This window comes from Doryrhamphus excisus, chromosome 4 (assembly GCF_030265055.1).
Source record: "Doryrhamphus excisus isolate RoL2022-K1 chromosome 4, RoL_Dexc_1.0, whole genome shotgun sequence".
NCBI lineage: Eukaryota > Metazoa > Chordata > Actinopteri > Syngnathiformes > Syngnathidae > Doryrhamphus > Doryrhamphus excisus.
In genome coordinates, this window is record NC_080469.1 from 9,021,104 (window position 1) to 9,033,730 (window position 12,627).

General features: G+C 38.9%; 3 protein-coding genes across 5 annotated transcripts; 1 reads left to right on the forward strand and 2 right to left on the reverse strand.

Annotated features, from left to right (window-relative positions):
• Window positions 1-39: 39 nt before the first annotated feature.
• nfu1 (NFU1 iron-sulfur cluster scaffold homolog (S. cerevisiae)) lies at window positions 40-4,689 on the reverse strand. 2 transcript variants are annotated; one of them, XM_058070876.1, is made up of 8 exons: window positions 4,591-4,689; window positions 2,629-2,717; window positions 2,373-2,508; window positions 1,833-1,899; window positions 900-1,017; window positions 771-834; window positions 508-682; window positions 40-317 (listed from the first exon to the last, which is right to left on the reverse strand). In XM_058070876.1, the coding sequence occupies exons 1-8, from the start codon at window positions 4,602-4,604 to the stop codon at window positions 279-281; spliced, it is 702 nt and encodes a 233-aa protein (XP_057926859.1). In that variant the 5' UTR covers window positions 4,605-4,689; the 3' UTR covers window positions 40-278. The 2 variants fall into 2 exon arrangements, with proteins under 2 accessions (XP_057926859.1, XP_057926858.1); XM_058070875.1 differs by lacking the exon at window positions 4,591-4,689 and adding an exon at window positions 4,195-4,288.
• On the forward strand, window positions 4,277-6,374 carry c4h9orf78 (chromosome 4 C9orf78 homolog). Its single transcript, XM_058070874.1, has 9 exons — window positions 4,277-4,458; window positions 4,632-4,691; window positions 4,787-4,838; window positions 4,935-5,005; window positions 5,083-5,160; window positions 5,332-5,529; window positions 5,609-5,745; window positions 5,821-5,925; window positions 6,019-6,374. The coding sequence occupies exons 1-9, from the start codon at window positions 4,382-4,384 to the stop codon at window positions 6,114-6,116; spliced, it is 876 nt and encodes a 291-aa protein (XP_057926857.1). The 5' UTR covers window positions 4,277-4,381; the 3' UTR covers window positions 6,117-6,374.
• On the reverse strand, window positions 6,341-11,725 carry med22 (mediator complex subunit 22). Of its 2 annotated transcripts, XM_058070877.1 has the most exons (5): window positions 11,567-11,725; window positions 11,222-11,406; window positions 9,866-9,946; window positions 8,738-8,946; window positions 6,341-6,837 (listed from the first exon to the last, which is right to left on the reverse strand). In XM_058070877.1, exons 2-5 carry the CDS (start codon window positions 11,342-11,344, stop codon window positions 6,642-6,644), a joined length of 609 nt encoding a protein of 202 aa, XP_057926860.1. In that variant the 5' UTR covers window positions 11,345-11,406; window positions 11,567-11,725; the 3' UTR covers window positions 6,341-6,641. The 2 variants fall into 2 exon arrangements, with proteins under 2 accessions (XP_057926860.1, XP_057926861.1); XM_058070878.1 differs by lacking the exon at window positions 6,341-6,837 and having other exon boundaries at window positions 8,348-8,946.
• Between the last annotated feature and the right edge of the window lie 902 nt (window positions 11,726-12,627).

Genomic DNA, 12,627 nt, shown 5'->3' on the forward strand with positions numbered 1-12,627 from the left:
TATATTTTTTAAATGCACATACTGATAGGTAGACACGGAAACATAACGATTATTTTATTCACATAAATATTGTGCGGTTCAAATATGAAAGCCATTTGGAATAGCTAGAGGGAACTGTGATGACAAATACATTCTTGTCTTGAAATATGTGTTTAATGTACAGAAAACTAGTATGACGGTTGATATATCAGTAACCATGGATGATGATTACTCCCACTAGGCATATTATTGGCCAGGGCAAGGAGGAATGTGCTCAAGTTGTCCTTGTTGAACGTCGGTCACACTTGAGCAGCCTCCTCCTCCTCCTCATCCTTCACCTGTGAAAAACATAAGAAGTACAACTTTTCACCACCATTGCTGTCTAAACGTCATTCTCGATTCAACCATGTGACCTAGAGGTAGTTCTCGTGACTGGGGTAAGGTGGGGGGGTCAGGGGTTGGGGGGCTGCTAGAAGCTAGGTACTTGATAAGCCACATTTCCAAACCCTCCGTGGAGTCAACACCAACCTGCTCAACAGATTCAACCTCAGGGACGTAAAACTGCAGCATGTTTTGGATTCCACTCTTCAATGTGATAATAGAGCTGGGGCAACTGGTGCAGGATCCCTGCAGCTTCAGTTTAACCACACCATCATCAAATCCTCGATACACAACATCTCCGCCGTCCTCCTGCACCGTGGGTCTGAGGGAAGTGGAAATGTAGCAATTATCAGTAATTGAGACTGGATGTTGACTTCTTAACAGAACCTCATCAACGGCACACACAGTACCTTATTCGAGTGTCCAGAAGTTCTTTGATCATTGCAACTACCTCATCGTCCTCATCTGATGGTGCTGGAAAGAGGAAAAGATTCCATCATAAATGCCTGGCAATATACATTTAGCCATAAACATCTTACCAGTATCTTCACTCGGTTTGGCATCTTCATTGACGACAGGAAGCCCAGAGGTGAAAAAGTCCATAATGGCAGCAAATACATCGGGTTTGATTACTTTCCATTCCAGATTTTCATCAGCCTAAATTAGGGACAAAACAGTCATTTTCCCTCGCTATATTGTGGTTTGAAAATCACCATCACTCCCTCACTATATTGTGTTTTTTTTTATCATTAATTAATGATCGCTGTTTCCTGGTTGTCTATCGTCAAAAAAAATTGAAAGACAAGTTCTATGTAGTATTCTGGTCACTAGGCATCAAAATAAAAGAGAAAATTAACAACACTATAGACCACAGGAAGATATCCTAATTAAAAAAACTATAAAGGGTATGGAATCGCAGGGTTAGTTTTGAATTGGGTAAAACGCCACAGGAAAAAAGGAAGCAATATGAGAAGATATTATGAGAATATACATCTGCAAGCTAAAATATATCTTGGGGACCCCAGTGGTCAATACTGGGACCAAAACTGTTCAACCTAAATGTTAATGTTTGCTAAAATTTGCTTATCTGTTAAAATTTCAAACAGAACAAATTATGCATAAAACAATCAATAACCTGCTGCACAAAATGTAATCCAAAATGTTTATAATTCAACATTGACTTGTATTGTACCACATTGTTATACTCTCTGATCATTTTCCTATGTATTTAAAAAATATTAAAAAAAAAAAAAGAGTACATTTGGAATACAGGGAGTGAACAAATGTATTGTGATTGATGTGAAGCAGAGATATGGGGTAGGATTAAATAAACTGTGCTTCTTCCTACTCCTTTTTGTAAATGTCGAACTGTGAACTCCTCTATGTGTTATATTCCAATGTAATGATAAACGAGGGACGACTCTATCAGATTTCACTGTACAGTACATATCATCCAGCTAGTTGTGCTATACCTTGGTTATGGTGATGAAGTCGGGACCCAGGAAGACACTCTTGACGCCATCAATCCTAAACAGCTGTCTACGGACAACACAAAACACAGTATGTTTCATTGATGTCAAATGGCCAGTGCAGTTCTTTAAGCAGGAATCAATGATGTCACAAACTAAATAGGATAGTTATCTGAAATATGGAAAAGTGGATAAACACCAATACACAATTTGCTGAGGCACCGGTTATGCATTCTAATATTACACCTCAGGAAAAATCACTGTAATTCACACACAGTGTTTAAGGAGCAAAAAAACCCCAAACAATTACTTTAAGCAATAGTTTAAAGAAGCAACGTGCAATGAGCCGTGTTGTAATTCCACCAATTGTAATAGTTCAGACATTCATACTTTGTACTTTGTTCTTATAAGGATGCTTGTGCCATATAGAAATGGGCAGCTGTCTAAATTATATAGTTGCCAGCATTATTTAATTGGATTTTTATTAGTGAACTTATTCAAAAGACTATCTCAATCTTAAATTGTCTTGAAGAAACAAGATACCTGGCTAAGGGAGATGTGTAAGCATCACGTGGCCCAGCAAAATTCATAGTCCCCGACTCAAGAACTATACGTCCGGGCAGAAACTTGAGACTGTTTGGGTTTGGTGTGTCCTGTGTCTGCACAAACATACCCCTTCCTGTGAAGACACATAAAAAATAATAAAATACCAATAAATTAAATTAATAAAATACCATCGCCTTTGTAACAAAAAGCATGGCTGACAATCACACACAAAGACATTGTGGGGAATACAGACCAGGGACAAACCAGTGGGGGTTTTGAGGCCATCTGCTCTTGACTACCGTGTCGTACGAAAGCCAATGAAAACCACCGCTCTGTGGTCCGCTGCCAGCAAGACAAACAAGAATTGTTAATACAATGAAAATGCTCACACATTACACTTTACACATTCCCATGTACAAAGATAATAATTGAGATAAAAAGTAGTATTTGGGACTCCAAATTCTTAGCACGCAGAAATATCATAAAGTTGAGCACCATTTAATAAACTTCACTTACAATGAGTAATACATACCCTGTGATACTGTATGATGTTTGATCGATTTAGCCAATGTTGAGTTGCTTTATTCCTCTACACCACCCATTTAAACAGGACGAGGCCCATACAGTATATTGTATGGATAGAGGTGGTTGATACTATACATTTTCAATAACAAGTCAATAAAAAGGAAGTATCTCTAACACTGATGCTTGTCCATTTTATGATACAAAAATGATATCAACAGTATGCGGATAAAAAGATCCGCTGTGGTGACTCTGTAATCAGGAAAAAAAGCAGAAAGACACAAACAAACATTGTGTCAACAATTTAATTTGTAATTGCCCCCCCCCCCATGGGAAAAATGGGTCGGTGGTTATGTTTTTGGTTGGAGAGGTTATTGTGCTGCCTTTTTGTTGCCACCCCTTTTGGGCAAATTCGGCATACAGGCTCATTTGTGTTGAGGGGCTCACCTCACCTTGCATTGCTCCTCACATGACAACACTGGCAAAATTAACGCGTTGATTTTCATTTATTGTGTGATTCATTAATTTATATATTGTAGCTGGACAGTTTTTTCCAGAACAAGAAATCTTGTCACGTTTTGCCGATGACACAAACAATATAAGACCTTATCTGCAAAATGGTAAAATTATTATTCCCTTTTAATATATACAATTGTTAAAGTCAATAGTACACAATTAACAAAAACAGCTCTCATTGAAATTATTTGGCTTTTTGGCCCTCCTATTTCCACAAAATTATTATTTATTTGGAAACAATATACTGTACCAATATATAAATACAACAATATATTTGAACAAAAACAAAGATACAGTATTTGTGAAAATACACATAAAGACCTGGTATCGCTGATATCGACATTTGAATCGATCCGCCCACCTCTCGAACGTAAGTCAGATGACTACTAGTGACAGTGCAATAAATGCGTTAAATAAATGCCAGAAGTAGTACAATAACAGTTCTAGTGTGTTTCCCAACGCCAAACATGAGATCATAAAATGTCTAGTATTAACTTTGGCAAATGTTAGTTCCTGTAGTTGAAAACTACAAAACCTGAACGTGTTCTTGCGTGCTAGATTCGTACAGCGCTAATCAGGTAGATAAAGGTGTCATTCAGAATGAGGCAAAACGAGACTCATCTGTGTGATTTTATAAAATTATTTTCTCGTCATGTATTCAATCTGCGTCAAACGCTAGCCATACTTGGGAAACATGTAATGCTTTTATAACTATTTTTTTTTAATTCCCTATACAATTAAAATCTAGCACAGTCGTGGATAGTGACTGATACAAACTTACGGATGAAGAAGTCTCGCCCAGCTAGCCAGCATACTGCCGACCTGCCTGGAAGTCGCCATATTTGTTTTGATTATCTAAAGAGACCGGAAGTGGATCGCTGTTGTTGTGCACCTTTTAATTTGTCCTCCTCTGACGAAGACATTTTGGCCCACTCACTCGCCGACGTTACAGTTGAAGCTGTTTTAAAATGCCTTCCTGCAAGAATTTTAGGAGGCGAAAGGATTCTTCGGATGTGGAAGAAGACGAAACAACGCAAGAAGTCAGGTAAAACACTTAAACAGCTTTTACAACAAAATGGGACTGGAGCTAGCATCTTTCTAGCTAACCGCACATTGGTCCTCGAGGTTAAGACACTTTATATTAATTAACACACCATACGTTTATAAATTGACTTGCCTCCAGTCAAACATTTTTCTTAATGTTCTTGTTGTGTTTAGATCTAAAGTAGAAGAGGCCAAAGAGCTACAGAGTCTGCGACGACGGCAGAACGGAGTCAGGTATGGGTGTATTTCTGTTAAGCTACTGAAATTTTTGATATGTATAATGTAACCTAATTACAAGGCCATGGTTGCTGTTATGTTTCCCCCCACAGCGTGACTGCCTTGTTAGTTGGAGAAAAATTACCACCCGAGGCTGAGATTGATGTAAATAGCCTGTTCTAAAGTTTTTTTTATTTGAAAAGTTTTTGTATAATGGTGTCTGTTTTGTGCTGTCAATGACAACATCCACTCATTCTACAGAATGACCCTTTTAAACTGAAAACCGGGGGGGTTGTTGACATGAAGAAAGTCAAAGATCGCAACCGAGACATGTAAGTAAATCTTTTAAAACTGTTATTTTTGGTAATAAATACATTGGTGTAGTCTGCAATATGTTATCTGTTTGCAGGACAGAGGATGACACAGACCTCAATTTGGGTACCTCCTTTTCTGCCGAGACCAACAGAAGAGATGAAGATGCAGACATGTATGTATGCGTTACTCACCTTTGATTTTTCTTGCCTTATTTGTCTTATCTGTACGCTTTAAAATCCATAGGACATATTCACATTTACAAATTTAGATATGTGTGATAACATACTCACTGACTTAATTTCAGTTACAGTGTCTAACATGTTTAATAAATAAATCCTCCTAGGATGAAATATATTGAGACAGAGCTAAGAAGAAAGAAGGGCCTTGTGGAAGCAGAGGAACAAAAAGTCAAGGTGAAAAATGCAGAGGACCATCTGTATGAGCTGCCTGAGAACATCCGCGTCAACTCCGCCAAAAAGACAGAGGAGATGTTATCCAATCAGATGTTGAGTGGGATCCCTGAGGTCGACCTTGGGATAGAGTGCGTAGACTCTCAGAATGATCTGCAAGGTCCTTAATTTTTTTATTTTTTTAACAAACCATATCAATTTATGTCCCAGTGCAAAGATAAAGAATATCATCCAGACAGAGGAGGCCAAAGCCAAGCTAATAGCAGAACAAAGGAACAAGAAAAAAGACAACGGAACATCATTTGTTCCCACCAACATCGCTGTCAACTATGTCCAGCACAACCGCTGTAAGCTTAAGCATTGTGTAAATTTGCTAACTGCATAAGAGGAGAAAAGCCCGCTGACCATATTGATCTTTCCAGTCTACCACGAGGATGCCAATGCCCCTCAGAGGCACCACAGACACAGAGAGGAACCCAAAGCAAGGCCTCTGCGTGTAGGAGACACAGAGAAACCTGGCCCAGAGAGTAAGTGTCCAAACTCATGCACAAATGTTGGTAGTGGGGATATATTGGTTTTGTTGTTTAACATAATTCTCATTTAACCTTGTCATTCCACAGCAACGTCACCACAAAACGTCCGCAAACGACCAAATAACGAAAAGGCGACTGACGACTACCATTACGAGAAGTTCAAGAAGATGAATCGCCGATATTAAGATGTCTTATTGCAATAAACTGCTCAGCCCACCAGCGAATACTATTACAAAAATGGACAATAATTACATGTATGTCCAAAATCATATTCAGAGGTTGAAGCTTTCAGCCTCACTTTACTGTGGAGCTACTCTGACCATGCTGTGCTTTGTAAATAATGTACATATTCCACTTCCATTAAAAAACAGAAAAAAACACAATTCATGTTTATTCATAGAATTTGTTTGTTGGAGAAAAAAAAGCAGGAATTGGTTGGATTTCAAATGAGTTTTACTACAAATAAAACATGATTTGGACAACCTGGCTCATGAAACGCCGCATTTGGCAGAAGGCAAGTGGACAAACAACACAAGCTCATTGGGCTAGTTTAATACCGATATAGTAAAGAAAATGAGTCAATAACTACAAATAAAATTTCTGCATAAACACATGAATGTATTCATCTACAGCCTTCCGCATTATTTTTTAATACTTCTGCAAGGTAACAAACTGATGGTTGACATCAGTACCACTGCACAATTCCATGTTCAGGACTTCTCGATCGGAACGGTGCCTGCGTTTCCATTGAGGTGGATTTGTGGGTTGACCTCCTGTGTGGGGGGTCCATCCGTGTCCTCATTGTCTCCTTGACTCGAGCTGCAGCTGCTGCGTGGGGAGGCCCAACTGTCCCGTCGCCGATATGCCTCACACAAGGGCAGGTCAACGCTATCCCACTGATTGTAGCTTTGAGTGACGGCATGTCAGCAGCAGGCAAAGAATCAGTGCAGCAGAGGTAGAGCGGAGCAGGAGAGGAGCAGACAAGAGCGCCAAGTTAGAACAAGCACAATCATACGCCTGAAAGAGCTCAATCAGTCAGAGACAAGCATGGAAAGTTAAGCATCAAACACCAGAAACTGGAAGACAATAGCTGCAGTTGAACTTAAAGCCAATACCGCCAGCACTTTAAGATGATTAGTTGATGATGGAGGGGAAAGCAGGACAAATGCAGTGAGTGACACAGGCCCACACCCAGCACGAGGCCAAAAAGGACACACACGCGCCTTTCAATGCTTTGTTATAGAAGAACAAGACAAACTACAGCATGTTTTCCCTGCTACTTTTATTTCTTCAATCATTATTGATTTATGGGAATCACAGGCACACATGTTCAACCACGTGACACTGTCTATATGTATATTTACACCCTGGGCGTATATAAACCTGGGGTGGAAAAACTACATTCCCCAAAAATCTACTCGTCACTTCAGATTTTACTTTGAATCAACATCCAACTGTCTTAATCAAAACCTCAGTCACTGGATGTGTTCTTCAGAGAAATTATATAAATGTGATTAAAAATGGCCACTTAATTAGGTACATTTTCAACTTTGGTTAAATACATACAAACCTGCAACTCGGTGCATTTGGATTATCGCTCCCTCACTATATTGCATTTTTTTTTTCAGAAATTAATGAAGAAATGAAATACAATTGATATATAGTATTCCGGTCACTAGGCGGCAATAATGACACAAAACATTGAAACGTTACCTGCATCACGTCATAAAGTCAACCGTGACATCCAACATGATAGAGTGAAAAAAAGTTCAATGCGAAAGTGGTAGGTTTGTGGCTTCTTAAATTTAGAAGAACTACATTTGAGGCTAACTGATCAGCGAGTTGTGCAATGTGATGTAAACGATGACTATATAATGTGACTATAGGGATGTTATTTAATGTCTACATGGCTCTAATAATGTTGAATGTTAAACAGTGTCTTAGAAAAGGTTTTCTAGGTGCCAACTACAAAAAATATTCAATTTATTAAGATTGAATCCTATATACAGTAAATTCATTTATCACAGTCGGGTCTGAAACTATGACTGTATCTTGTTTAAGGCTGCCGGAAAGGTGACTAAGTAGACACCACTTTCTTGAGTTCTTAGCACTCAAATTGCCCACAACACAGTTGCCAGATGTCCATCCAACAGATGGGATGTGCAGGAACAGAATTCAAAAGGCAAAAGGGTGTCTATAACAGTCTGACCAAATGTGTACCTAATTAAGAAGCCACTGAGTGCATTTTCGAATACACCTTTCATTTAAGAGCGCTATTTTTTGTATTTGTAAAAAAAAACACGTCACGATATTAAAAGTCACAACAAAAAACACATTTGTCCATAAATAAACGTAATTTTAATGTCTCGTTGTCTAGTCAGTTTAAAATATATTTCTGAATGTACAGCCTTTTCTGAATTTACCTTCCCATGAGGCTAAATACAATTTTTTTTTTAGCTAATTTAAAATGATTTCCACCAAATGTTGGGCCATAGAGTACTTGCTTTGCTCTCATATTTTTAGAGCTAGAAATACCTTACCGATATTCAGTTCAAGCTCTTTATAAAGTTAAACTTTGGTCCAAGTTGACCAAATACCACATCTTCCATAAAGCAGTAATGGGGAGGGGAGGGGCACTATGTCACACTGCATGGTGTGTATTTACCAGTCACTCACAGCTACAGATGGATGATGATGGTGGTGGTGGTGGTGGTGGGGTTTTTTTGAGCAGCCAATGGTGAGGATGAGGGCACGGGACTGCGGGAGATGGGAGGGCGTGGCTAGTACTGTATGAGCCTACTTGTACCTGGAGGAGTAATATTCTTCCTCGAGTTCGTACAGGTCGATGGCAATCTCGTCCCGTAGCGACGTCAGCTTCTTGTCACACTCCTCTTGCAGTGAGCGCAGCTGCTGGTTCTGGAGGCTGATGGCGTCGTTCACCGAAGGGAAGTCATTCAGAATCAGAAACTGCTTCAGATCCGAAACGAGCTTCATCAAGGACTCGCCCGCACGTACCTGATAATGCACCAACACATGCTCAGCACTACTCGATTCAGTCCCTATTGCTCTCATAAAATATAATTTTGTATTTTCTATGTAATGTTGCCGTCACTTGTGTATTTTACTGTTAAACTTGATAATTCACACAACTAGCGGTTTTTACTCCACATTGGCAATGCAGTGCATACATTTACTTAGTGAAGACTAGTTTGTGCGCTGTTTGCATTCTGTTCATGCATGTAAATTACACACTTGGCACACAATTCATGACAAATAAAATGGTGTGCATTGGCATGAAATGACCAAGCTCCCACACAACTTATTTACACTTCAATGGCTGTGTAGGTCTAGTACAGGACAATAGTATGTGCAATGGACATTGTTCCCACATGGGTATGCAGTGTAACTAAACAGTGATTAGTGCACGCAGTTTACCTGTAATAAAGCAAAACTACATGTCAAATTATTGCATTACCCTATTATGTACATATATGGGACAGTCCATTACATAATAGTGTTGACTATCTACCTTGAAAAGTGTGTTTACTCTGCTTTAGCTGAGTTTTGATGTCACTTCTGGAAATGAGGCTGAGCTGCAAGCTACTTGGTTCCACGAACTATTAAGGTATTTTTTTATTTTTTTACAAATTTACATATATAACAATATAAAACATATTTTACCAAATTTGATGAATCATGACAGGGACCGTTTAAAATGTATGTTAAAAAGTAATCTGGTTCTCATGGCCCCAATCTCGTAACCATGGTCTCATCCCTTGAACAAAAAATTGGAACAATATGAAAAAAATTGCTGGTGTTCCTGTTGAAGTCAATCCTGCTATTCCCATGAGTTTCACTTGAGGTAACGCTAAAAGTCGTGCAACAGTTCATGTTCCCTGTTATTGTGTTGTTGGTGTAGTGTGATTATACTTACAATGTTTGCTGCTCGAACATGCATCTCATAATGGTCTTGCTCTGCTTGAGTTGCTCGAGAAACCTGTGTCTCATCCTCTATCTGGATGAATGAATCGGGGGAAAAAATTACACATTATAGCACCGACTTGTATTGAGTGTGCGCATGGAAAGAAGACAAAAATGGGCCATCAACAGAGTACAATGATAAGTGGTGCTCAAGAAATGTTATAATTAATGGAGACTTCATCAATGCAGTGATTGTTTCCATGTTGCCATGTGAAAACAATGCGCCCGGGTAGGAAGGTAATACTTAAAATTACCAAAACACAGCAAAAATACTATTAATATTGTTAGCATGAATGTGCCTGCTAGTAACACATAGTTGGAGGTTTTTGGACGTGTTTTAATAGTAGGCTTTGTAGGTGCCAAAGCTGTGTCCGATAATATGCATTAATTACCTGCTTCTTTTTAGCTGTTTTTATATCTTTAGAATGCACAGAAAAGAGAAAGACATGTGGGCTTTGACATGCAGTCAAATAACTCCATCATGATCGGAATATTAGCAATAACCCGGTAGCACACAGCCATGTAAACACCAATAACCCTTTTGAAAAACCTGATTATCATCCATGGGTTGTTTTGATCGCAATATCCTGAATGTTTACAATTTCCATGTATACAGGAAAACTCAGGCATGTAAACGGTTATTCTGTGTGTGTTACTGTGTAACGAAGCATGAGGTATGTTGCTTTCCTCATCAAGAGCCAAGGGAAAGTGCCTTGCTCAACAAACCCTGGCTTTGTGCTCAAGATGCACCTCAACAAAACCCGAGTTCCCCAAACAGAGTTAAACAGTACTGCAATGGTGGTTACAAACTGACTTTGTCAAGTTCGGCTCTCGGTTTTGGGCTCAGTGCATAAAACGGGGGTGTTTGACATCATATTATTTTACTCCCCCGCAAAAACAAAGCATCCCAGCCTGTGTATTTTAGACAAAATGAGTGAGTAATTATTGTGGAACGCTATGAGGAGTAGAAACAATTTGAAAAAGACACACGTTAACACTGACTATAGTACTAACTATACCCTCATAGTCTTATAATTAATGGAAGTCTGGAGTTTACAGTATAACCCCATTGTAGGCTCTCGAACACGACACTTGGGTGCTGATAGCCACTTCTATAATGTTAATCAATAATAACTCTGATTATTATTTATTTCAGCGCATTCCACTCACATTCTAACTGCTCTGTGTCAAGAGCTCCCTTCAACTAATTTCTCACATAAAAAAACGTTGTAATTAGCATCTTTAGGAGGGCTCTAGCTATTTAGACCCAGTGACGTCTATGGTGTGAAAGGGGAGCTACAAACATTACCTTCGCGGTTTTGATAATTTCGGTGAAGTTGTCCAGGATAGACTTGATGTCGTCTTTCAGTCTCTTGTTGTAGTTCTGAAGCAGAGTTTCTTTACTCTGAGGGAGTGCTCTCTGGGTAGCCATTGTGCTCGCGTAAAGGTAAAACAGTTAACAGAAATCTAGATGCAGTCATCCATTGGTGCTGTCTGTAAAGCACAAAACAAGAAGTAGCTGCAGAAGCACCATGTAGCATAACAAGCTAGCATGGCGCGCACCGGACATCGGAGAAAATAAAATGAACGCGTCTATGGGCAATAATAATCGACAAATATGTTATTGATCTAGTTACTATAAGGTACTACATACCATCCAAAGGCGCAGTTTGTGAAGAACATTGTCAATATGGGGTAAAAAACAAAACAAGAAGTCAGTGATGGTTGACTTTCTGTTGCTGCTCGTGATGTGCGGACCGATACTGAAATATCGATACTTCCGATACCAGCTATCCATGGTCGAGAATTGATTCTAAAAACGATATATCGATAGTTTTGATACTTCAGTCGTTTGAGGTGATGCTTGAAACGTTTACGAGTTGAAACGAAGCCATGTGTGAATTGTGAATAAAGTTTCGTTTCCATTCTTATGGTAGGTCCTTAATTTTTTCACATATTTAATTATTTTGTCTTCGTTTTTTCTGTTATTGTATGATTGTTTAAATTAATAATTTGATATCTGTCCTGCATTCTTTGCTTTGAATGAAATACCCTACTGTTTTAAATTCACATTAGGGGAAAAGTATCGGTATCGGAAGGGTATCGCTGAGGGGATGGGTAATCAAATCAGTGGTATCCCACGTCACTCGTTCTCCTGTTGCCATCCACTTGTATTTTTCACGGCTACCGCCAGCTAACGACCAACATCAGATTTTCCTCTTTTGTATGTGAACAACCTGTTCTCTGCCGTCTCGGTAATTATTTTATGAATGACAATTCGGTCATGGTTTAGTTTATTTCGAACGTATTAAAACACATTAAACTGGCCCAATTAAAAAGGAGCAGGAAGAACATATTTAATCCTCCCACTTCTCCATGTCTCAGCAATTAGTTTGTTCATTTAAAATCTTCACAATACCACTTTCCAGTCGGGGAAAACGTGAAAATATTGAACATGAATGTTGCCATCATAGCTTCAAACAATATACATAAAATAGTTAAATCCAAAAGTGTACTTTCATGAAAGGAAGTGAACTAGTGGGCAGGAAAAAGAATCCAGTGATACGTTCACTGCCCCTAAAGGGCATATTTTCACACGGGGATTGCTGTTATGCTGTGTTGTGTTATGCTGTTGTGCTGTGCATCTTTCATCATGCATACAAAGATGAGGATAGTGTAACTAGCTGGAAGCACATATTTACACACAACAAATGT

Bases quoted from the DNA above. Each gene is read 5' to 3' on its own strand.
- nfu1 (XM_058070875.1), bottom strand. From the start codon at position 4,253: ATGGCGACTTCCAGGCAGGTCGGCAGTATGCTGGCTAGCTGGGCGAGA. The intron at 1,018-1,832 runs GTATAGCACAAC...TCCCTAATTTAG, and splicing joins ACTTCATCACCATAACCAAG to GCTGATGAAAATCTGGAATG. The intron at 835-899 runs GTAAGATGTTTA...TCCTCTTTCCAG, and splicing joins CAAACCGAGTGAAGATACTG to CACCATCAGATGAGGACGAT.
- c4h9orf78 (XM_058070874.1), top strand. From the start codon at position 4,382: ATGCCTTCCTGCAAGAATTTTAGGAGGCGAAAGGATTCTTCGGATGTG. The intron at 4,839-4,934 runs GTAAATAGCCTG...CTCATTCTACAG, and splicing joins CACCCGAGGCTGAGATTGAT to AATGACCCTTTTAAACTGAA. The intron at 5,006-5,082 runs GTAAGTAAATCT...ATCTGTTTGCAG, and splicing joins AAAGATCGCAACCGAGACAT to GACAGAGGATGACACAGACC.
- med22 (XM_058070877.1), bottom strand. From the start codon at position 11,344: ATGGCTACCCAGAGAGCACTCCCTCAGAGTAAAGAAACTCTGCTTCAG. The intron at 9,947-11,221 runs GTAATGTTTGTA...TCATTCATCCAG, and splicing joins AAATTATCAAAACCGCGAAG to ATAGAGGATGAGACACAGGT. The intron at 8,947-9,865 runs GTAAGTATAATC...GTGCATTATCAG, and splicing joins ATGTTCGAGCAGCAAACATT to GTACGTGCGGGCGAGTCCTT.